The 26,076-nt window shown below is 31.1% G+C and overlaps 4 protein-coding genes and 1 pseudogene across 4 annotated transcripts; all 5 read right to left on the reverse strand.

Moving 5' to 3' along the window:
- Positions 1–1,954: 1,954 nt before the first annotated feature.
- On the reverse strand, positions 1,955–3,737 carry LOC111676901 (UDP-glucosyltransferase 2-like). Its single transcript, XM_023437910.2, has 2 exons — positions 3,456–3,737; positions 1,955–3,393 (listed from the first exon to the last, which is right to left on the reverse strand). Exons 1-2 carry the CDS (start codon positions 3,697–3,699, stop codon positions 2,075–2,077), a joined length of 1,563 nt encoding a protein of 520 aa, XP_023293678.2. The 5' UTR covers positions 3,700–3,737; the 3' UTR covers positions 1,955–2,074.
- A 2,260-nt stretch (positions 3,738–5,997) lies between these two features.
- LOC111676906 (UDP-glucosyltransferase 2-like) lies at positions 5,998–7,835 on the reverse strand. The gene is made up of 2 exons (XM_023437916.2): positions 7,510–7,835; positions 5,998–7,444 (listed from the first exon to the last, which is right to left on the reverse strand). Exons 1-2 carry the CDS (start codon positions 7,766–7,768, stop codon positions 6,114–6,116), a joined length of 1,590 nt encoding a protein of 529 aa, XP_023293684.2. The 5' UTR covers positions 7,769–7,835; the 3' UTR covers positions 5,998–6,113.
- Positions 7,836–10,353: 2,518 nt separating this feature from the next.
- On the reverse strand, positions 10,354–12,087 carry LOC111676920 (UDP-glucosyltransferase 2-like). The gene is made up of 2 exons (XM_023437929.2): positions 11,798–12,087; positions 10,354–11,718 (listed from the first exon to the last, which is right to left on the reverse strand). Exons 1-2 carry the CDS (start codon positions 12,051–12,053, stop codon positions 10,388–10,390), a joined length of 1,587 nt encoding a protein of 528 aa, XP_023293697.2. The 5' UTR covers positions 12,054–12,087; the 3' UTR covers positions 10,354–10,387.
- Positions 12,088–16,629: 4,542 nt separating this feature from the next.
- LOC111676921 lies at positions 16,630–18,250 on the reverse strand (annotated as a pseudogene).
- Positions 18,251–21,536: 3,286 nt separating this feature from the next.
- LOC111676911 (UDP-glycosyltransferase UGT5-like) lies at positions 21,537–25,101 on the reverse strand. Its single transcript, XM_023437921.2, has 2 exons — positions 24,781–25,101; positions 21,537–22,870 (listed from the first exon to the last, which is right to left on the reverse strand). Exons 1-2 carry the CDS (start codon positions 25,034–25,036, stop codon positions 21,567–21,569), a joined length of 1,560 nt encoding a protein of 519 aa, XP_023293689.2. The 5' UTR covers positions 25,037–25,101; the 3' UTR covers positions 21,537–21,566.
- Positions 25,102–26,076: the final 975 nt, after the last annotated feature.

Genomic DNA, 26,076 nt, shown 5'->3' on the forward strand with positions numbered 1-26,076 from the left:
AGCGGAGACAGTCTCTTTACTCTTTACTGTCCTCATGTAACCTAGAGATTATACTCTTAAAAGTTGTACTTCCGAAAGTATTTATTCTACCCATCGTTTGGTGAAATGATTATTACTTTCTACTAATATGCCACCATCTGGTTGACTCAAATGTATATTTTTCGGGTCAATTGTCGCATTATTGTCCCATAATATTCTAGAGAGTAGACACTTGAAATTTTGAAATTTAAGTTCCATTAATATCTTACCACCTGGTTGAGTCCAATTCGTATGTTTTTGGTCTTTCGTCACAAATAAACTCTTAGTCAGGCGGCTAGGGGCCACCACAAGTGGTAGGTTAAGTGGTCAGTTCGGGAATGTCCCGTCGAACTGCTGGGCATTCATATGTTTGTAGGTGTGTGTAAGATCACAAATTTTTGAAAAGAGAAAAATAAGAGAGTTAGAATATGCTTTTAAATTTAATCTGACATAGAGAATTTACACTATCATAATTTTATCATATAACGATATTTATCTTTCGAAACAGCATCCTTTATGGGGATTTGGCTCAATTAGGAATTGATTTCTTTAGTATTCGAAAAAATCATCAATTTCTAATAATGATTTTCAGAAGACGAACTTATTTGGGAATCAGATTCAAATATGAAAAATCTAATGAGAACTCAGACTATATACTGTCGCGAATCTACAGTGAGAAAGGGACAACCCGCCTTCAAAAGCGAAAATTCTTCATACAAAATATAAAAATGAGGAATAAAGAAAAAATAAAATAAGTGAAAGAAACAAATGTTCCCAAACACTCAGGCTGGATCAGCGGCTCCTATATACATATCAATAGTCGAATCCAAAGACAAGTCCAAATAATACCCAACGTACCTACGTCCATTTTTTATAACCACTCTGAAAACACATTGAAATATTGGTCACATATATTTTTATTTATTATTAACCATGCCCGTCTGTCTGTCTGTCTGTCTGTAGGCAATATCGGTTCACGTTTTCAGAGGAAACTTTTATACCCATTACTGGTTTTCAAATACAATAGAGTTTCTTACAAGTCAAAATCTCTCTAACAAGTTTTATAGCGATCGGTCCCTGATCGTTCAGTACTAATTTCAAAATACGCTAAGTTTGTCTTCGATTAGCTGTTTAGTTGCACCTGTTACTCTTAAAGCTCCCTTCTAACAAGCAAACAAGCACAAAAATATGATCTGTCAAAATGATGTGTAGAAGAATACGGATTGGAGCGCTTAAATGCAATATATAATGAAACCATCAAACATTGAGTGAAATACAGAGGAAACAGTCAAATAATGGATCGATGTTAACCATTTTCAATAGGCTTCGTCCTTGAGACAATAAAAGATCATGATGTATCAGGATCATTATAATGGTTTCATGGACTGACAGACATAACTAAATCGACTCAGAAAATGATATTAAGCTGAAGTTGTGTAGAGTATAAAGAGAAAAGTAAAACAGCTGTTATCAAGGTTTGTTATGGTTTTATACTTTTATTTCGTTTTTTGTCATACGGAAAATATTTAATTTATTTTTTCATTTGCCTCACGTACGCAAAGTGTGATAGTGTGAAGGGCCCTAAAGCATTATCAAAATGCACTTCAAATTCACTTTTGATTTAACTTTTTCAAAGCTTAATATCAAATAGTTTAATATTACAAACAAAGATGAATTTGTGGATCTTTTAAGACAATCTAGCTAGTCCGTCCGTTATTCTCTCTGTCCGTCTGTCTCTCCGTCTGTCTGTCCGTCTGTCTCCCCGTCTGTCTCCCCGTCTGTCTGTCATTCCATTTGACTTCATTTCTTTCCTTCCGCATTATCTGTTTAAAGCGCAATGCAGTTTATTTAGTATTAAAAACTTCGTGTAAAATTGAAATATTTTAAAATTACACAAAATGAGAAATTGATAAAGAAATTCCTATTTTCGATAAAGTATTTTATAAATAAAATATTTATTTAGTTGTAGTATCAAATAACATAAATTGTATAGCAATTTACAAGTTTACAAAATGCAATTGTATTCAATTATTAATATCTATCTTTTTCTTTTTCATTAATTACGCTTAACTTTATTTTTCTTCGATTTTTTTGTGCCACTTAACAATTTTGCCACTAAACGGATAACTAATATTAACACTGTAATAACCGCAATTAAACCTACAGCTAATATAGCGAAAATATCAAGATTATATTGCTGGAAATAGTTTAAATCAACACCAGGATTACGCATATGAACAGCACCGTCATGTCTTAAAACATACTCAATCCAATAAATAGCCTTTTCCAAGGGAGTTTGCGGTTGATCTCTATAACGTTTCGATAATTGTTGAACCCGTTTAGTGTAACGATCATTTGATAAAAGTTCCATAATAGTAGATTTGAAAGAATCCTTAGTAATTTCTTTTAGTTGCAAAGACAAAGCATAACCGGATTTTACAGCATTTTTAACATTCATAGGCTGATCACCAAAAACCGGTATACCCAATATGGGTTTACCATGGAATATAGTTTCGGTGGTACTCAAGAAACCGCCATGCGATATAAACAGCTTAACATTAGGATGAGCCAAAACGGAGGGTTGTGGATACCAGGCTTTGATAAAAACATTATCCGGTTTATTGGGTAATGTTTCAGCTTCAAATTTCCATAAAACTTTTACTTTTAATTCTCTAAATGTGTCCAAAAATACTTTTAAAGTTTCAGCTGGTATATCTTTACTTTTCAAATTAGAACCCATTGAGAAATAGATGGCCCCTTCAGTGGCATTATCGAGAAATTCTTGTAAATCTTGAGGCAAAGGATCAGGTTTTTGTTTTATATGTAAGCCACCAACCTCAATCATATTGGTTACATATGGTCTGGGATAACTTAAGGTAAAGTGTTGATTTAACAAAACTAAAGAGACATTTTTTCGCACTTCATCAAATGTCATTTGAGAGGAAGGAAAATATTTATGGAAAAGTTTTTTCTGTGGCGGCAACATAAGGAAATTATAGCAAAAGTCATCTAAAACACTAGAGACAACATTGACCAGTCTTTCTTGAAGATTCATGCGATTATCATAAGGCAACGATATGTGAGGTATATACGACATGGGCGATATATTATTTACTAAAACATCAACAAAATTGATGGTACCAAAAGTGGATACAGCCACTAGAGGAGCATTGAAATGTTGTCCCAAACCATATAGAGCATCACATAATAAAGCTTCTACAATTATTAAATCGAATTTTTCATTTTTCATAATATCCTTAACTTTTGGATGCTCCAGCACATTTGTTACCATTTGGACGCCAACATCAGTGAATTCAAATAACTCATCGAAAAAACTTTTCTTTTTCTCCTCACCAACCGCTTCAGTCATTGTAGCTGGAAATGAAAAACTATCATTTAATTGATATTATTAGAAATACATTTTTAATTAATATTACCCTCATAGAGTTTAGAATTTTCCATTACTGTTATATCTCTAAAATTTTTCACTGGCGTTTTTTGGGGAAAAGTTGATATGGACGTAACCTTATGGCCACGTTCGGCTAAACCTTTTAATAAAGCCGAAGCCATTATATATTGTGATGGTCCTGGATAGCCAAATATTGATAATATTTTTGCTCCATTTGTTTGAGTTAAAAATAAAAAAAATGTGGCACAAATTAAAAGTGGATTTAATTTCATTTCACAACTGTCTAAGGGCAACACTTATTATAAACTAAATATATACTTATAATACAAAGTTAAATTATTGTAGGGTAGAATACGTACTTGTCCACAAAAGCTTTTTATATTTTCCTTATCTAGAAATCTATAAATTTTATTTCTAATCATTTTATAGTAAATAGATTCAAATGGAAAAGTGATGAAATATTTAAAAACATTGCCGCGATGATAGAGAATTTTTTAATAAAACAAAAAAAAAAAAAAAACAATTAAGAGTGTTATATTCGGCCGAATCTTATGGAACGAGCTCTTTTGAAGTAACAAAGTATTAATTTTTGAAAACAAAATATCCCAGCAAAAAAGTGTGGAAAAACAAGTTGTATTTTCATCAGAACTAGTAACTCGAAGTGCTTCAAATTCGGGTGAAAAACCTATGAATTTTACATTAGCGTGTCATTGGAGGGATGTTGTTCATTGTTGGCAACTCTGAACTACATCTAAGTTTAAGAAGCAGTTAAAATCTGATACTTGAATGTCAAAAATAAAACACATTCTGTTAATGACTTTCATATGAAAATTTCACCGGTTTTTCACCAAAACTTAATGTACTTCAAATATGTTATTTGTAACGACTTTTCTATATATATTTTCTTACTATTGACTGGATTTTCATTTGTAAAGAAATATTTGGTTTATAAAAGTGTAATCGCATTTTTAATTATGATTAAGATGTATTTTGTAAAGTATGACATCAATTATTTTTTGCTGGGATATTATTTAAATTTCTATACTATGAGCGTATGAGTAATTTACAAATAAAATGTTGTACATAGATTTTGTTTTGTATAGAATTTGTTTATGTCAAATTTACTAGTATTTATAAGCCAGTAATGAGCGTTAAAGTTATTTTCTGAAGGGGACCTTTATGGGGGATTGGGCCAATCATATACCGATTCTCGTAGAGCCCAAAAGTGAAGACAGTCGTCACTTTAGTGTCCTCTTTGTAAGCGGAATCGGAGACAGTCGTCGGAGTTAACTGTCCTCATGTAACCTAGAGATTATACTCTTAGAAGTAGTTTTTTTTGTTGTACTTCCGAAAGTAGTTATTCTACCCATCTGGTTGACTCAAATGTATATTTTTCGGGTCAATCGTCACATTATTGTCTCATAGTATTCTAGAGAGTAGACACTTGAAATTATGAAATTTAAGTTCCATTAATATCTTACCACCTGGCTGACTCCAATTCGTAAGTTTTTGGCCTTTCGTCACAAAAAAACTCTTTTGTAAACGAGAATGAAGACAGTCGTCACTTTAGTGTCCCCTTTGTAAGTGAGAGCGGAGGCAATTGTCTCTTTACTGTTTCTTTGTACGGTGAAGAGTGATGATTGACTTCCTCGTAGAACAAGCCCATGTTAAAATGGTTAGTCACCTGGGTAGTCAGGTGGCTAGGGGCCACCACAAGTGGTAGGTTAAGTGGTCAGTTCGGGACTGTCCCGTCGAACTGCTGGGTAGTTTCAGAATGTACAATAATTCTATCAAACCTAATTATTCTATAAATTTAGTTAATTAGTTAGTTAGTTAGTTAGATAGTTAGATAGTTAGTTAGTTAGTTAGTTAGATAGATGAAGTTTTAAGCAAATAAAGATTAAATTAAATTAAAAAAAAGATAGTTAGTTAATTAGTTAGTTGGTTAGTTAGTTAGTTAGTTAGTTAGTTAGTTAGTTAATTAGTTAATTGGTTAGTTAGTTAGTTAGTTAGTTAGTTAGTTAGTTAGTTAGTTAGTTAGTTAGTTAGTTAGTAAGTTAGTTAGTTAGTTAGTTAGTTAGTTAGTTAGTTAGTTAGCTAGTTAGTTAGTTAGTTAGTTAGTTAATTAGTTAATTGGTTAGTTAGTTAGTTAGTTAGTTAGTTAGTTAGTTAGTTAGTTAGTTAGTTAGTTAGTTAGTTAGTTAGTTAGTAAGTTAGTTAGTTAGTTAGTTAGTTAGTTAGTTAGTTAGTTAGTTAGTTAGCTAGTTAGTTAGTTAGTTAGTTAGTTAGTTAGTTAGTTAGTTAGTTAGTTAGTTAGTTAGTTAGTTAGTTAGTTAGTTAGTTAGTTAGTTAGTTAGTTACTTAGTTAGTTAGTTAGTTAGTTAGTTAGTTAGTTAGTTAGTTAGTTAGTTAGTTAGTTAGTTAGTTAGTTAGTTAGTTAGTTAGTTAGTAAGTTAGTTAGTTAGTTAGTTAGTTAGTTACATGCAATGCATTTTTTACATATTGTCTAAACGATAAACTCAATAATCGAGATATGTTCCAAAGTTATTGTTACTTGAAAAAATATTAAAATGTTAACAAAATTTTAATAATAAAATAAAAAAACTATAATTCGATTCCAATACATTCATACATATTCTACTAGTAAATTTCAAAACATCATCCTTATCATTTAATATCTTGTTTATTAATTACTTTTAATTTTACTTGCACCAACAGTTTTCTTTGATTTTCCATTGCCACAAATACACCTTACCAATAAACGTATAAAAATTACAAAAACAATAATAATCATAAGAAAAACTACAGCTAATATAGCAAACACATCGATATTATATTGCTGGATATAATTCAAGTCCATTCCAGCATTCCGTAAATGAGGGGCACCTTCATGCCTTAAAACATATTCAATCCAATAAATGGCTGTTTCCAGGGGAGTTTGAGGCTGATCTCTATAACGTCTCGATAACTGCTGGACTCTCTTAGTGTAACGATCGTTTGTTAAAAGTTCTATAATGGTGGATTTAAAGGATTCCTTAGTGATTTCATCCAACTTTAAGGATAAAGCATAACCTGCTTTAACAGCATTTTTAACATTCATAGGTTGGTCACCAAAAACGGGTATGCCTAGTATGGGTTTGGCATGGAATATGGTTTCTGTGGTACTCAAGAACCCACCATGAGATATGAATAGTTTAACATTTGGATGCGCCAATACAGAGGGCTGGGGATACCAGGATTTTATGAAAACATTATCCGGCTTATTGGGTAGTGACTCATCTTCAAATTTCCATAGCACTTTTACTTTTAATTCTCTAAAAGTGTCTAGTATAACTTTTATGGTTTCAGCTGGTATGTCCTTGCTCTTCAAATTTGAACCCATGGAAAAATATATAGCACCTTCAGTGGCATTATCGAGAAATTCTTGTAAATCTTGAGGCAAAGGATCAGGTTTTTGACTTATATGCAAACCACCCACATCAATCATATTGGGTACCAGAGGTCTTGGGAAACCCAAAGTAAAATGTTGATTTAACAAAACCAAAGAGAAATTTTTACGAGCTTCTTCGAATGTCAGCTTAGAGGATGGAAAATATTTCTCAAAAAGTTCCTTTTGTGGAGGCAGCATTAAAAAATTATGCAGAAAATCATCCGTAATACTGGCGATTACGTTAATCAGTCTCTGTTTAAGATTCATATGATTGTCATAGGATAAGGACATGTGTGGTATATAGGACATGGGCGATATATTATTCACCAAAACATCAACAAAATTTATAGTACCAAAGGTGGATACACCCACCATAGGGGCATTGAAATGTTGACCCAAACCATACAAGGCATCACAGTATAGAGCTTCCAATATAATTAAATCGAACTTTTCATTTTTCAAAATATCTTTAACTTGAGAGTTTTCCATTACGTTTTTTACCATTTGATAACCAAATTCAGAAAACTCAAATAATTCTTCAAAGAATGTTTTCTCCTTCTTGTCAACAACCGCCGTAGACATTACCGCTATACGAAATAAGATTAATATTTAATAGAATTAATTAAAATAATCATTTAATTTTACTGCTTACATTCAAATAATTTAGCATTTTCCATTACTGCTATATCACGAAAATTTTTAATGGGAGTTTTCTGGGGAAACGTTGATATGGACGTGATCTCATGACCTCGTTCTGCTAAACCTTTTAGTAAAGCTGAAGCCATTATATATTGTGATGGTCCGGGATAACCAAATATTGATAATATTTTTGCTCCATTTGTTTCAATTATCAATGTCGTAGATAATATTGTAGATATAGTAAATAATTTTATAAATAAAAACAATTTCATTTTAGTAATGTGTATAGTGTGTACGCATGAAATTCTTTAAACAAACTGAAAATGTTTTCAAAAAATTTTGAGCTATCAAACTAAATTAAATAAATTGTTTAATAGAAATTTACTGTGTGTTTGAATTTGATAAATTTTATTCTTTTTTAACAAAGCAAACAATAAATACACATATTTTTCGGTGCGTTTGTACTCTATGCATACCCAGCAAAAACATGGTAATGACTTGCACTTACCCAACATCATACTTTTCAATGACAATTGCATTACTTAGAAGGAGTCTATTAATGACTTACAGATAACTAAGAATATCAGTGCAAACTATTTTCATTGATAATGAAAGTTTTTGCCGGCTACAACTCAAGAGGTACGCATGCATATGTACATATGTACTTGGGTGTGTTTGTATGTATGTTCATTAGAGTGTCCCGAGAAAAATTTCATTCGATAAGTATTTATGTACTAATCAGATTCAAGATTTTTAACCTGTGATAGGAAACTGAGACACTTTTCAAAAAAATATGTTATTTTTTTCGTATTTAGTACATTAAAACAACTATAAAAATGGTACACGGAACACCCTAATGAACATCTAAATGTATGTATTTATTACTAAAAATTGAAAATAATGCAGCCAAAATGACCACTTAAAAATCTGGAGTCAATTGGCTGTTTTTTTTTAAACGGAATTAAAACTTAAATATTTCTAACAAATACACACATAGCTTAGGATTTATTGACAACAAAAATTTGTTTTATAAACCTGTTATAAATATTTATGAATAAGACAACAAATCAGGTTTCGAGAGACCAAAACAAACAAATTTATATTTTTTGTATATAATTTTACAATGTCATCATTTATTTATTAATTAATGCAAAGATAACTTGTTTAAAATATATATTAGTCTATAATTTTAATATAAAATGTTTTTGTTATTCCAAAGTTCAGGTATTAGATTGTGATTTTAAATATTCTTAAGAGCAAACAAATCTTATTAATTATGAGAATATTTAAAATGTCTCCTACTGTTGGAAATCAGTTGTATTTTCAGCTTGACAGACAAACCAAAAAAAACAAGTAAGAGTGCTATATTCGGCTGTGCCGAATCTTATATACCCTTCACCATAGTGTATTTTAAACATAATTGATCTTACAGTCTTGTTGATAAAAACATTAAAAAAATTTGAGTCGATTTAAGCCGAATATTTCGGCGGCGGCTCAAGCAACTAAATATAGTTCGGCGGCGGCTAAGCTCCGACTCGAAGCCGGTCGACTTCGACCTCTGATTCATTGCTGGCAAACATTGACGAGACGTAGATTTTGTTTTTGTTTATCGTAAAAAAAATTGTTTTCAAAAGCACTTGGGAAAAATTTGTGTTAGTTTTAAATTTCAAACTTACATTATTCGCATAAAAATGATTGTACAATAACTCACAATCTACTCTCTTATAATTGAAAAACGTTTTAAATACTTTTTTCTATTCATTACAAAATATATTTGCAATAAAAAAGGGAATATTATTTTATTTTAACAAAAAATGCAAATCATATTTTTTTGCTGTGTATTTTTTGTATGTTTGGATTCCAAACAAAACAAAAAATACACAGCTGAATAAAACCAAATACATCTACACACACACATGTAAATCTTTTTCTATATTCAGTGTTGTTGTTGCTTTTATAACAATTTTTTGATGAAATTTTCAGAGGTTGTCTCGGATTTTTGTTCATATCTCCGTTATTTACCGACTGATTTTGCTGATTTTAAATAGCGATCTTCTCGAAAGCATTTCTAATAGAATTATTGAAGATTCGGATTTCGCCGATATCTGGGGTCCTCTAAAAACTGATTTCAACAGACAGACAGACGGACAGACAGACGGACAGACATGGCTTAATCGACTCCGCTATCTATAAGGATCCAGAATATATATACTTTAGAGGGTCGGAAAATTATATTATAAAAATTACAAACGGAATGACAAACTAATATATACCCTTCTCACGAAGGTGAAGGGTATAAAAAAACAGAGCGGATGAAAGACAACCACACACATGGGCTGTCTAATATATATACAGAGAGACAGAATGTCAAACAAAATAGGAAGAGAGACACAAATAATTCTAATCAATAATTTAAATAAAAAATTTTTTTATTAATAAGTTCTACTATTGTGAATTGATTTTTGAAGATTTTGATAGACAGATAGATAGATAGATAGATAGATAGATAGATAGATAGATAGATAGATAGATAGATAGATAGATAGATAGATAGATAGATAGATAGATAGATAGATAGATAGATAGATAGATAGATAGATAGATAGATAGATAGATAGATAGATAGATAGATAGATAGATAGATAGATAGATAGATAGATAGATAGATAGATAGATAGATAGATAGATAGATAGATAGATAGATAGATAGATAGATAGATAGATAGACCGTAAAAAAAAATAAATGATTTATTTTTATCCGGTTTTATTACAAACCGGATGAAAAAAATGAAGATAACGCCACTGTATTCAGCGTAAGAGTAATTAACAAATATCGCAAATAAAAGTAACAAACGTATTTATTAAAAAACTACCTCATTTATTTCATAAAATTAACTACGTTTTATCTTATTTTTACCCGAACTTTTCTTAGATTTTTTCTTGCCGCCCAACAGCTTAGCCACAAAACCTATAACAGCGACAAGAGCCCCAAGTACAAGCAATAAACAACCAACTAATATAGCGAAAACATCAAGATTATATTGCTGGAAATAGTTTAAATCAACACCGGGATTACGCATATGAACGGCACCCTCATGTCTCAAGACATATTCAATCCAATAAATAGCCTTTTCCAAGGGAGTTTGCGGCTGATCTCTATAACGTTTGGATAATTGTTGAACCCGTTTAGTATAACGATCATTAGTTAAAAGTTCCATTATGCTAGACTTAAATGATTCTTTAGTAATTTCATGCAATTTTAAGGACAAAGCATAACCGGATTTTACAGCATTATTAACATTCATGGGTTGATCACCAAACACCGGTATACCCAATATGGGTTTACCATGAAATATAGTTTCGGTGGTGCTCAAAAAACCGCCATGCGAAATAAACAACTTAACATTAGGATGAGCCAAAACGGAGGGTTGCGGATACCAGGCTTTAATAAAAACATTATCCGGTTTATTGAGTAATGTCTCAGCTTCAAATTTCCATAAAACCTTTACTTTTAATTCTCTAAAAGTGTCCAAAAATACTTTTAATGTTTCAGCTGGTATATCTTTACTTTTCAAATTAGAACCCATGGAGAAATATATGACACCATCTCTGGCATTGTCTAGAAATTCTTGTAGATCTTGAGGCAAAGGGTCGGGTTTTTGTTTTATATGTAAGCCACCAACCTCAATCATATTCGTGACATATGGTCTGGGATAACTTAAGGTGAAATGTTGATTTAATAATACCAAAGAGACATTTTTTCGGGCTTCATCGAAAGTATGTTTGGATTTGGGAAAATATTTATGGAAAAGTTTCTCCTGAAGCGGCAGCCTTATAAAATTGAAATGTAAATCATCTATTATATTAAAAATAACATTCCATAATCTTTCTTTCAGGTTCATATGATTATCATAAGGTAAACCCATGTGTGGTATATACGACATCGGAGATATATTATTCACTAAAACATCTATAAAGTTAATTGTGCCGAAGGTGGATACACCCACCATGGGCGCATTGAAATGTTGACCAAAGCCATATAAAGCATCACATAAAGTTTCCACAATTATCAAATCGAATTTTTCATTTTTCATTATATCCTTGACTTTTGGATTCTCTAAAACATTTTGCACCATTTTAACACCAATTTCAGAAAATTCCGCAAACTCCTCAAAGAAATTGGTTTCTTTCTTTTCCTCTCCCACGGCCTCATTAGTAAAAGCTTAAATGTTAAAAAGTGATTAATAAAATAAATAGTTTTTTTTTTTTTTTTTTTTTTTTTGTAAATTAATTTAACTTACTATCGAATAGTTTAGCATTTTCCATTACTGCTATATCTCTAAAATTTTTTACTGGCGTTTTTTGGGGAAAAGTTGATATGGACGTAACCTCATGGCCTCTTTCAGCTAAACCCTTTAATAAAGCTGAAGCCATTATATATTGTGAAGGTCCTGGAAATCCAAATATTGATAATATTTTTGCTCCATTTGTTACATACAAAAGGTTTGTAAATATAGTACAAAATACTAATATTTTGAAAACTAAAAACCACTTCATTTCTTCACCCTTATAATTAGTATGATCTGTTTAAAAGTAAGTTTCAAAATAAACTAAATAACTGTTGGCAAGTTGCAATCCGTCTAATGTGGTAAACATATATTTTCTTATCTTAACAAAGTAAAGATTGTTGTTCTAATCTAAGTGTAATAATAATATACATACATTTACTCACGAAAAAGTATTTTATACCATAAATGATACCAATTTTAATACCCTACAACTCTTTAGGGGGGTGGGTATATTGGGTTTGTTTTGATGTGTGTAACGCACAACTGTTATATTGGTTCTATACCCACCTCAAAGTACACCAATCAGCTTAGAATAATTTTCAGAGTCGGTTTGGTACATGATTTTTTTATTGTCTCAGTTTTTGAGATAAACTGACTTTGTTTGATATTTAGTATAAAATAAAAGTGATCACAGATTTCACTTGTTTTTGCTGTATCTCTTATAGTTTTCGAGAAAAACGGACTTTTATGTTTTCACTCAAATTATCGGTTTTAAGTATGAAATAAAAGTGATCACAGATTTCACTTGTTTTTGCTGTATCTCTTATAGTTTTCGAGAAAAACGGACTTTTATGTTTTCACTCAAAATATCGGTTTTTAATATGAAATAGAAGTTATCACAGATTTCATTTGTTTTTGCTGTATCTCTTATAGTTTTCGAGAAAAACGCACTTTTATGTTTTCACTCCAAAACTCAATTTTTAGTATGAAATAAAAGTGATCACAGATTTCACTTGTTTTTGCTGTATCTTTTATAGTTTTATAGAAAAACGGACTTTTATGTTTTCACTCAAAATATCGGTTTTTAATATGAAATAGAAGTGATCACAGATTTCATTTGTTTCTGCTGTATCTCTTGTAGTTTTCGAGAAAAACGCAATTTTATGTTTTCACTCCAAAACTCAATTTTTAGTATGAAATAAAAGTGATCACAGATTTCATTTGTTTTTGCTGTATCTCTTATAGTTTTCGAGAAAAACGGACTTTTATGTTTTCACTCCAAAACTCAATTTTTAGTATGAAATAAAAGTGATCGCAGATTTCATTTGTTTTTGCTGTATCTCTTATAGTTTTCGAGAAAAACGGACTTTTATGTTTTCACTCAAAATATCGGTTTTAAACATGACATAGAAGTGATCACAGATTTCACTTGTTTTTGCCGTATCTCTTATTGTTTTCGAGAAAAACGGAATTTTATGTTTTCACTCAAAATATCGCTTTTTAGTATGAAATAAAATTGATCACAGATTTCACTTGTTTTTGCTGTATCTCTTATAGTTTTCTAGAAAAACGGACTTTTATGTTTTCACTCAAAAAATCAATTTTAAATATGAAATAGAAGTGATCGCAGATTTCACTTGCTTTTTCTGTACCTCTTATAGTTTTTGAGAAAAACGGACTTTTATGTTTTCACTCAAAATATCGGTTTTTAACATGAAATAGAAATGATCACAGATTTCACTTGTTTTTGCTGTACCTCTTATAGTTTTCGAGAAAAACGGACTTTTATGTTTTCACTCAAAATATCGGTTTTTAGTATGAAATAAAAGTGATCACAAATTTCACATGTTTTTGCTGTATCTCTTATAGTTTTCGAGAAAAACGGGCTTTTATGTTTTCACTCAAAATATAGGTTTTTAATATGAAATTGAAGTGATCACAGATTTCACTTGTTTTTGCTGTATCTCTTATAGTTTTCGAGAAAAACGGACTTTTATGTTTTCACTCAAAATATAGGTTTTTAATATGAAATATATGTGATCGCAGATTTCACTTGTTTTTGCTGTATCTCTTATAGTTTTCGAGAAAAACGCACTTTTATGTTTTCACTCCAAAACTCAATTTTTAGTATGAAATAAAAGTGATCACAGATTTCACTTGTTTTTGCTGTATCTCTTATTGTTTTCGAGAAAAACGGACTTTTATGATTTCACTCAAAATATCGGTTTTTAATATGAAATAAAAGTGATCACAGATTTCGCTTTTATGTTTTCACTCAAAATATCAGTTATTAATATGAAATAGAAGTGATCACAGATTTCACTTGTTTTTGCTGTATCTCTTATAGTTTTCGAGAAAAATGGACTTTTATGTTTTCACTCAAAATATCGGTTTTTAAAATGAAATGGAAGTGATCACAGATTTCACTTGTTTTTGCTGTATCTCTTATAGTTATCGAGAAAAGCGGACTTTTATGTTTTCACTCAAAACATCGGTTTTTAATATGAAATAGAAGTGATCACAGATTTCACTTGTTTTTGCTGTATCTCTTATAGTTTTCGAGAAAAACGGACTTTTATGTTTTCACTCAAAATATCGGTTTTTAATATGAAATTGAAGTGATCACAGATTTCACTTGTTTTTGCTGTATCTCTTATAGTTTTTGAGAAAAACGGACTTTAATGTTTTCACTCAAAATATCGGTTTTTAGTATAAAATAAAAGTGATCACAGATTTCTCTTGTTTTTGCTGTATCTCTTATAGTTTTCGAGAAAAACGGGCTTTTATGTTTTCACTCAAAATATCGGTTTTAAATATGAAATAGAAGTGATCAAAGTTTTCATTTGTTTTTGCTGTATCTCTTATAGTTTTCGAGAAAAAATATCTGTTTTTAGTATGAAATAAAAGTGATCACAGATTTCACTTGTTTTTGCTTTATCTCTTATAGTTTTTGAGAAAAACGGACTTTAATGCTTTCACTTAAAAATCGGGTTTCAGTATGAAATAACAGTGATCACAGATTTCACTTGCTTTTGCTGTATCTCTTATAGTTTTCGAGAAAAACGGACTTTTATGTTTTCACTCAAAATATCGTTTTTTAGTATAAAATAAAAGTGATCACAGATTTCATTTGTTTTTGCTGTATCTCTTATAGTTTTCGAGAAAAACGGACTTTATGTTTTCACTCAAAATATCGGTTTTTAATATGAAATTGAAGTGATCACAGATTTCACTTGTTTTTGCTGTATCTCTTATAGTTTTCGAGAATAAATATCTGTTTTCAGTATGAAATAAAAGTGATCACAGATTTCACTATTATAGTTTTCGAGAAAAACGGACTTTTATGCTCTCACTTAAAAAATCGGTTTTCAGTATGAAATAAGAGTGATCACAGATTTCACTTGCTTTTGCTGTATCTCTTATAGTTTTCGAGAAAGACGCACTTTTATGTTTACACTCCAAAACTCAATTTTTAGTATGAAATAAAAGTGATCACAGATTTCACTTGTTTTTGCTGTATCTGTTATAGTTTTCGAGAAAAACGGACTTTTATGTTTTCACTCAAAAAATCAATTTTAAATATGGAATAGAAGTGATCACAGATTTCACTTGTTTTTGCTGTATCTCTTATAGTTTTCGAGAAAAACGGAATTTTATGTTTTCACTCAAAATATCAGTTTTTAGTACGAAATAAAAGTGATCACATATTTCACTTGTTTTTGCAGTATCTCTTATAGATTTGGAAAAAAACGGACTTTTATAATTTCACTCAAAAAATCAGTTTTTAGTATGATATAAAGGTGATCACAGATTTAGCTTTGCTGTATCTCTTATAGTTTTCGAGAAAAATGGGCATTTATGTTTTCACTCAAAATATCGGTTTTTAATATGAAATAAAAGTGATCATAAATTTCAGTTGTTTCACTCAAATTATCGGTTTTTAACATGAAATAAAAGTGATCACAGATTTCACTTGCTATTGCTGTATCTCTTATAGTTTTCGAGAAAAACGGAATTATCGGTTTTTAATATGAAATAGAAGTGATCACAGATTTCGCTTGTTTTTGCTGTATCTCTTTTAGTTTTCGCGAAAAACGCACTTTTATGTTTTCACTCAAAATATCGGTTTTTAGTATGTTTTTGCTGTATCTCTTATAGTTTTTGAGAAAAACGGACTTTTATGTTTTCACTCAAAATATCGGTTTTTAGTATGTTTTTGCTGTATCTCTTATAGTTTTCGCGAAAAACGCACTTTTTTGTTTTCACTCAAAATATCGGTTTTTAGTATGTTTTTGCTGTATCTCTTATAGTTTTCGAGAAAAACGGACTTTTATGTTTTCACTCAAAAAATCGGTTTTAAATATGAAATAGAAGTGATCACAGATTTCACTTGTTTTTGCTGTATCTCTTATAGATTTCGAGAAAAACGGACTTTTATGTTTTGATCCAAAAAATGCGTTTTTAATATGAAATAAAAGTGATCACTGATTTCGCTTTTTTTGCTGTATCTCTTATAGTTTTCGAGATAAAGAGACTTTTCTGTTTTCACTCAAAATATCGGTTTTTAGTAGGAAATATCTTATAGTAGGAAATAGTACGAAATATCTGTGTCTCTTTTAGTTTTCAAGAAAAATGGACTTTTTTTATTTTCTCTCAAAAAATACGTTTTTAGTAGATCACAGATTTCACTTGTTTTCGACGGAAATAAAACTAAAGTAGACATAGTAAGTCTTTATCATTAATAAACTAAGAAGTTTTGAGCCAAAGTGAATTTTTTTTAATGAATATTAGTACAATATTTTATATTGATAATAATTTATACAATCAATTTGAGGTGAAGAATATTTAAATATTGCTATTGCCTTCCCTTTATATGTACTGACTATAACTACTCAAGCTATTTATTTACAATCTTATCACTTTTATAATTTAGTAGTTATGTTTTAATTGTTCTTAATACTTTAATTTAGTATATATTAAAAAAATTGTATAACTATTTAAATAAATCACAAATATTTCTGATGAAATTACAAATAAATCAATAATAAGTCCTCGATTTAAATGTATGGCTTTTGTGAAGCAAAATTAGTTTAATTTAGATTTCTGTATACAACTTCTAAACTTATTAACACCACACAATAATTTTATTAGTAATCTTAATAGAATGACTAAAGTTATAATAATAATGACTAAACTGCTAGCTAAAATCACAAATACATCGATACTATTGCGTTGCCAATAGTTCAAATCCTGACCAGCATTACGCATGTGCACTGCTCCTTCATTTCTCAAAACATATTCAATCCAATTTATAGCAGTCTCTAGAGGTGTTAGCGGTTGATCTCGATAATATTTAGACAACTGTTGGACTCTCTCCATTATGGTGGAACTAATTTCATCTAACTTTAAGGATAAGGCATAACCTGACTTAACAGCATTCTTAACATTCATGGGTTGATCACCAAATACGGGTATACCCAATATGGGTTTGCCATGGAATATAGTTTCAGTGCTACTCAAAAAACCGCCGTGAGAAATGAAGAGTTTAACATTAGGATGAGCTAAAACCTAGGGCTGAAGATACCAGGCTTTAATAAATACATTGTCGGGTTTCTGGGGTAATGTCTCAGCTTCAAATTTCCATAAAACCTTTACTTTTAATTCTCTAAAAGTTTCCAAAAATATTTTTAATGTTTCAGCTAGTATATCTTTACTTTTCAAATTAGAACCCATAGAGAAATATATGGCTCCTTCGTGGGCATTATCTAGAAATTATTGCAGTTCCTTAGGCAAAGGATCTGGCTGCTGTTTTATATGTAAACCTCCTACTTCAATCATATTGGGCACATATGGTCGGGGATAACTCAAGGTAAAATGTTGATTTATTAGCACTAAAGAAAAATTTCTTTGGGCCTCATCCAGTGTTAGTTTGGCAGAGGGAAATATTTCTTATAAAGTTTCTCCTGTGGTGGTAACATTATATAATTGTAATGCAAGTCATCTATGATATGCGGTATATACGTCATAGGCGAGACATTGCCCACTAAATAGTCCACAAAATTGATGGTACCAAAGGTGGATACACCCACCATAGGAGCCTGGAAATATTCACCTAAACCATAGAGAGCTTCACTTAGAATGGTCTCGACTAGGATTAAATCGAATTTTTCATTTTTCATAATATGTTTAACTTTTGGATGTTCCAAAACATTGCTGACCATTTTATAACCTGTCTCGCCAAATTCACGCATTTCTCTAAAGAAACCTCCACAGCCTCTGTCATTAAAGCTAAACAAAGACAAATAAAATTTAAAAAAAGAAGTTGGAAAGTTTTAGTTTACTTTACTCACTCTCAAATAGTTTAGAATTTTCCATTACCGCTATATCTCGAAAATTCTTGAGCGGAGTTTTTTGGAAAAATGTTGATATGGAGGTCACCTCATGGCCCCATTCGGCTAAACCCTTTAATAAAGCTGAAGCCATTATGTATTGAGAGGGCCCTGGTAGACCAAATATAGACAATATTTTTGCATTTTAATACCGAAACATTTAGTAGTATTTAACAGGAAAGTTTTTTGTTAACTGAACATATTGTTTTTTCTTTAATGATAACAATACAAGATTGTATATACTTTACTTAATTAGTACTTTATCTGGAAACATACACATTAGTTTATGATTTAGAAGTGAGATATAAAATTTTAGGGTCAAACTATGAACTAATGATATTTTGTTTTAGGGAGCAAAACATCATAAATCCATTTATGTATATCTTACTGTCTTTCTGTATATCCGTCCCTATGTCTGTCTTTTTGTTTGACACTCAGCAGTGTGTAAGTTTGACTTTTTACACGACCATCTGTTTCTTCAAATACGGTTGCACTAGAATATACTGTAAGGTACCAGAAATGGAAATAGTACTAAAACAAGTGAGAAGTTATAGTCGGGCGGGGCCGACCAATGTTATTTAGTTTTCATAATAAAGCATTGAAGTTGAATTGTACCTTGTCTCAGATATACTTCAGCCATTTACTGTTTAATAAAACTGTGAATATTTAAGTAAAATTTTGATGGGGGCTTTTTAGAGGGGCTAGGGTCAAATGAGGCCCTATAATTATAAAGTTCATCAGGGTCATCAAGACTAGTATAGAACTTGGTTTTGCAGCTTTTTGTCGAGATACGAGTATATTAAACATAATTATGAACTTAAAAGCCTTATTTGGCGGGTTCAGTTCTATGGGGCCGATGTTAACTATTTGCAATAGGCCTCGTCTGCAGTACCATAAAAGATCATGTGCAAAATTTGATTGAATTATCTCTAAAATTGCGACCTGTAGTTTGATTACAATGTTTACAAGCCCTATTCGGGGGTTGTATGGGGGCTAGGTGAAATAATGGACCGGTCTTAACAATTTTCAGTAGGGTTCGTCCCTGGGACAATAGAAGATCATGTAGCGAATTTCATTCAATTATCTTCAAAATTGCGGCCTGTAGTTTGATTACAATGTTTACATGGACGGACGGACAGACGGACGGACATACTGACGGACAGATGAACGGACATAGCTAAATCGACTCAGAAAATGATTCTAAGCCGATTGATATACTTTAAGGTGGGTATAGGACCAATATTATTGTGCGTTACAAACATCAGCGCAAACCCAATATACACTCCCCACTATAGTGGTGTAGGGTATAAAGATCATAATGCTAATTGATCTTAACTATTTCGGTTTTATTAATGAATCTTATTCAATCAAAAATTTTACTCAAATTCAAAACTACTTATTCGAAACTATCAATAGGTTATTATAGGTTATCGAGTTACTCTTAAGATGACTTGTATTTTTTTGCGAAGCACTTAATGTACCATCATGTTGTCGTATACTTTACGACATTAACTCATTGTCAGTTGTAACACGTGTTAAGTAGTAACAATTGAATTATTTGTTTTGTTTTTATTATTTTTATATTCAAGTTATATTTACATGTAATCTAGCAAAAAAAAATGTATAAACAAAATTAAAAGTTTTATAATGCTGACTTTTGTAAAAAAAAATCAACACGCCTTTTATTTACTAAAACAAATATCAACACTACAAAGGGGGTGAAGAAAATTTATTTAAACATGAATATACAACATTTGATCATAACCGACTATATAACATCCTACAACAGTTATCAGTTTTAATATACATATATTTAATGAGTTTTTTGGTATAATGTCTTAGCAAGATATCGGTAATGATTTGTACTTACATAACCAGTTACATACCGGCTGCATAACTTTTAAGTTATCTTATAATGACTTACAGCAAACCAACGAACATATTCATATTCTGTGTGAACAATTTGTTTCTGTATTTGTAAGTGCTTATTTAAGTAGTTATTTGTAAGCGAGTGTGGTAAAACACAGTGAGTTATAGTGGTAAGATGGAATGATGAATAGATCATACAAGTAAAACTCCAAAAAACTGTTTTAATAGTTACAACTGTTTTAGAAGTACGATTATAGCGATGATATTTGACATAAATAAGTTTCACATGAGCCGAAATCTCTCTAACAACTTTTATGTGGATCGGTCCATAATTGAGCGTACCTCACCTATGAGGTCCCCCTACTGGCTTAAAAATACCAGTAAAGCCGGCTTTACACGATCACACAAGTAATATGATCTGTCAAAATTTTGTGTAGAAGAGTACGGATGGGATCGTCTAAACGCAATATGTAATGAAACGATGGCACATTGAGAGAGTATACAGATGGAAAATTTGACAGTCGTATGGCTCTCTTCATATTTTGAAATGATTTAGTGGGGAGGGTATATTGGGTTTGTGCTGATGTTTGTAACGCACAATAATATTGGTCATAGAGCCACCTTAAAGTATACCAATCGGCTCAGAATCATTTTCTGAGTGGATTTAGCAATGTCCGTCCGTCCATGTAAACCTTGTAATCAAACTACAGGTCGCAATTTTGAAGATAATTTAATGAAATTTGGTACATGAGCTTCTACTGTCCCAGATACGAAGTCTATTTAAAATGGTTAATTATTTCACCTGGCCCCCGTACAACTGTACCCCCAATTAGGGCATTTAAACCTTGTAATCAAACTACAGGTTGCAATTTTGAAGATAATTCAATGAAATTTGGCACATGATCTTATGTGATACCATAGATGAAGCTTATCGAAAATGGTTAAGATCGGTTCATTATTTCACCTAGTCCCCATACAATGTCTGAATGGCCCTAAAAGTGATGAAATACGACACACGTAAGTTTCTTATGACCCAAAATCTATTTACCATTATTTTTAGGATCGCCCAATATATAACGCTACTGAATATATAAGGTTCCTTTCATAAAGTTACTTAAACGATTATTGCTTGCTTAAAAATACAAGTTGTAAAATTCGACATAAAAAACCACATACATAAGGTCCTCTTGAGAAAATTACTCATACGCTCACGGTTTAAAAATTTAACAAAAATATTTGTCCACATCACAATCATAAAAACTTTTCAAATATATTTCTTTGAAATAAAAACAAATCAATTATAAAAAATTACGACATACTACGATACAACCTTACAACACCGTTTATGAATTGGACAATTATGTTTTTAATAATAAATATTTTATTAGTTCAAAAGATCTCGGTCCATAATTGGTTTAACACATAATCAAAATATCACCCTCATATTTATAGGGGTACATTCCAATCGCTTAACAAATAAAACAAATAAATAATTCAATTTCTATAAATTTTATTTCCTTTATTCAGTTAACTTTCTCTTTCTTAGTAGATTTTTTCTCAAAAACTAATTTAACAATTTTCCACACATTGACAATAACCACAATAACACACAACACTAAGGCCGCCACTAAAACACCCACCGTATCAATACTATATTTTTGTACGAAATTCATTTTTTGAGCAGGATTTTGCAAATGTACAGCCCCTTTATGCCTTAGAACATATTCTGTCCAATATACAGCCAAATCTAAAGGTTTAACGGGTCGATCATGAAAAATGTTCGATATAGTTTTAGCATTATTTAAATATTTCGGATTTTTCATTATTTCCAAAATGCTCGATTTAAACTGTTCACGTGGAAGAGTATGAAAATCTATGTCCAAAGCAAAACCAGACTGTACAGCTTTTCTAATATTCATTTGTTGATCGTAGAATACTGGCAAACCCAACATAGGTTTACCATGATAAACCGCCTCTGAGGTGCTTAATAAACCACCGTGGGATATAAATAGCTTAACACGGGGATGGGCCAAAACATCAGGTTGAGGGAACCAAGATTTAATGAAAACATTATCTGGTTTGCCCGGCAAAGTGGGATTTTCAAATTTCCATAATATTTTATAGGGCAATGAACTAAAGACCTCATTTAGCATTTGCAATTTTTCAGCAGGAAAATCTTTCGATTTAACATTAGAACCCATAGAAAAATAGATGACATCTTGTGTGGAAGAATTAATAAAATTCATAATATCCTGAGGCAAAGGCTTGGATTTATAGGATATTTGAAATCCACCCACCTCCACCATATTAGGTACATAAGGTCGAGGAAAACTTAAACTAAAATGATTGTTAAGCAACATGAGAGAAAAATTTGTTCTCAACTCCCATATATCTTCTTTAATATGTGGCAAATAGGTTGTTATAAGCTTTCTTTGCCGCGGTATAGTATGAACTCGTGCATGCAATACTTCCAAATATGATAATATAACATTTTTTAAACGTTCTCCATAGGTCATGCGTTCTGTTAAACCAGCTGTTATTAGAGGAGAATACGAAAGTGGTGACATATTACCCATTAGCTCATCAATAATAGGATCTGTACCGAAGGAGGAAAGACCAATCAATGATGCATTGAAATGTCTAGCAAACGCATACCAAGTATCTGTGTGTAATGCTTCTACTATGACCAAATCGAATTTTTCATTATTAAGTAATTTTTGAACATCGGGATTTTTCACAACCGTTTCGGTGAGATTAAGAAAAAATCCAGCCATAAATGTCATTTCTTCCCATTTGTTGCGTTTTATTTTCGCTGATTCTACTAATTCTGTAAGAAAATATATTATGAAGATTAATTTAATATTTATATATTTTAGTATATACATAGTTAGTAAAATTTAATACCAGATTTGACTATAGTATAGTCAAGTCTATGGCCTATAGTGATGACTATAGAATAGTCAAGTCTATGACCTATAGTCTTGACTATAGTATAGTCAAGTCTATGGCCTATAGTCTTGACTATGTATAGTTAAGTCTATGGCCTATAGTCTTGACTATAGTATAGTCAAGTCTATGGCCTATAGTCTTGACTATAGTATAGTCAAGTCTATGGTCTATAGTCATGACTATAGTATAATCAAGTCTATAGCCTATAGTCTTAGCTAAAGTATAGTCTATAGTGTTGACTAAAGTATAGTCTATAGTATTGATTAAGGTATAGTCTATAGTCTTGACTAAATTCTTGATTATATTATAGTCTTGACTTACGTCTTGACTATATTATAATCTTAATGATAGTATAGTTTGTAGGCTACAGTAAACATTCGTCAAAATGAACTTATTTAATTGCGCAGAAGTGTATATCATCATCTAGACTTTTTAAGATTATAGTTTGTACTTGACTATAGCATAGTCTATTGTCTTGACTAAAGTTCCCCCAGGCATGAATCCTTGTTTTGCAATCCGGGGGTAGATAGGTGCTACCTGTGGTCTTTTGGAACTCTCAATTGGTGTTGACAATATACTGCTTGGCCTAGACCTTACATAAATTGAAAAGAGGTCAAACCAGAGTACCATATAATCTGGTACTACGGATGGCCCGTTGCCAACAGAACAATGTCCTGGCTGTTCAGTTGATTGAGGTTCCTTCGGGATCCACTTTATGTCTGTGATTAAAACCCATTTTTGTTATCGTTCCTAGATGCTGGAGCGGTACGAATTACAAAGCATGATTATGGATTAATAGAATATTGGATTTGAGATAATAATGAAGAGATTGGGTATACAAGGTGGAGTTTTCTGAAGTTTCTAATGTTTCCTGACGTCTACATGCATTCTATAAAGAGAATGGAGTGACTGATGGATGGAAGGTCACTGCGCTCTCTTTAATTTTTTTAGCGATTTTCCATGCAGGTTGAGTGTATGCACAACTTATTACAGTGGGTCTCTGCGACTACTGAAATAATGTCATATCAATTAATATGATCCGTGTTTCGGATTACCAATTACGTACCTTCTAAGTACTGTTGCCGAAATAACAGAGCCATAGTAGTTAGGTTGGGCAACATTTTGTCGGGGTTAGATTGAGCTTGCTCATGACACCTGTATTTCCCCAACGTGACTACTATGGCAAGAGATTAGATAGCTCGAGTACTTAAGCAAAGTGCTTAATATGATCCGTGTTTTGGACTACCAATTACGTACCTTCTAGGTGCTGTTGCCGAAACAACAAAGCCATAGTAGTGTAGTTGGGCGACATTATGTCGGGGTTAGTTTGAGCTTGCTCATGACTCCTGTATTTCCCCAACGTGACTACTATGGTAAGAGATTAGATAGCTCGAGTACTTGAGCAAAGTGTTTGTACATGGACCGGTATGTCAATGTGCTAAAATTGCAATCTGCGTGCAAGAAACACAAAGGGACAAAGGGTGAGTTGAACTCTTTTTACTCACCCAGTGGTTTAAAAAGACCTGCGTGAAATAAGGCCGTCAAGATTGCTGTTCACGTTAAGCACATTCGTGTCTTGACTAAAATATAGTCTATAGTCTTGACTAAAGTCTTCACTATATTTTAGCCTATACTTGACTATAGTATAATCTAAAGCCTTGACTCTACCATAGTCTATTGTCTTGACTATAATATAGTCTTGACTTTAGTATAGTCTTGACCATATCATCACTTCCTACAAAAATCATCAACATTTTTTTTCTTTCCAATAATCACATTGATATTTACCTGCATAATTATCATGAACTTCTATTACGGGCACATCTCGAAAATTAACAATCGATTGTTTTTGAGGAAAAGCGTTGATTACTGTCATCTCATGACCTTTGGCAGCTAAAGCTTTTAAATATGGCTGCACTAGAATATACTGTGATGGACCAGGAAATGGAAAGACAGCTAATATTTTGGCACATTGTGCAGTTTGTAAAAATAGTGAAAAAATTAAGGATAGATTTAAGCACAAAATCGTTATTGAACACTTCATTTTTAATTATTTTTTATTGTTTTAATCCTTTTTATATTTATTTAAATTTTCATTTTTGTCTTTACGCTATTAAAGATGTTCTCAAGACAATCTAATGTTTGTAACTGATCTTCCGTAAAATTATAGTTTAAGATTTTTCAACTAATTTGCACTTGTTATCGTGAATGTAATTCATTCACGTAATTTTTTTATTAATAATTTACCGACTGCGATAAACAGTAGATAAGAGTAAATAATAAATAATAAATAAACATCAGTTGTCCGGTACCCTACTTGGTATTCGGAAAAGGTATTCGTATCTTATCGAGTTATATTAGCCCTTTACTGACTTGCATTTTCTTTTACGGACCTTCACAAGTAATATTGTTGTTAAAACTTTAATCACATGTTTATTTGTAACAACTAAACTGTTTTTTTGGCTTTAAATTTTATTTATTTGAATATCTTTACATTTAAGTTTGTAAAATTTTTATAATTTTTATATACATTCAGATTTAAATAATTTATAATGACGACTTTTTTTGTAAAAAATGTATCACGCCTTTTATACAAATATATTAATCATGTAAAGGGGAAGAGTAAATATAAAACATTGTATTAAATGAAATATTAATAAAAAACAAACAAAAACAAAATTATTTTACAATTTATTTTGCAAATTTTTTACGACAAACTATCAAACACAGTTTTTATTGTAAAATAGAATTTATATTTAAAATGAAAGTAATTTGCTAATATTACAGCTTATACTATAGTCTGACTATAGCATAGACTTTATTCTGACTACAGTTTGACTATAGCATAGACTAAAATCTTAGCATTGTCTTTCTATGCCATGGGTGATAGTTTGACTGTAGACAAGTGTCTGGATTATAAAATAGACTACTGTCTTGACTATAGCAGACTACATATATAGAGTTTAATATAGCATCGACTATTTTCGACTACAGCAGTTTATTCTTAACTATAGTACTGGCTACAGTCTTGAATATACACTTTAGCATTGACTATAGCCCTATAGTCATGACTATAATTTTAAC

Source organism: Lucilia cuprina, chromosome 4 (genome assembly GCF_022045245.1).
Source record: "Lucilia cuprina isolate Lc7/37 chromosome 4, ASM2204524v1, whole genome shotgun sequence".
Lineage (NCBI taxonomy): Eukaryota > Metazoa > Arthropoda > Insecta > Diptera > Calliphoridae > Lucilia > Lucilia cuprina.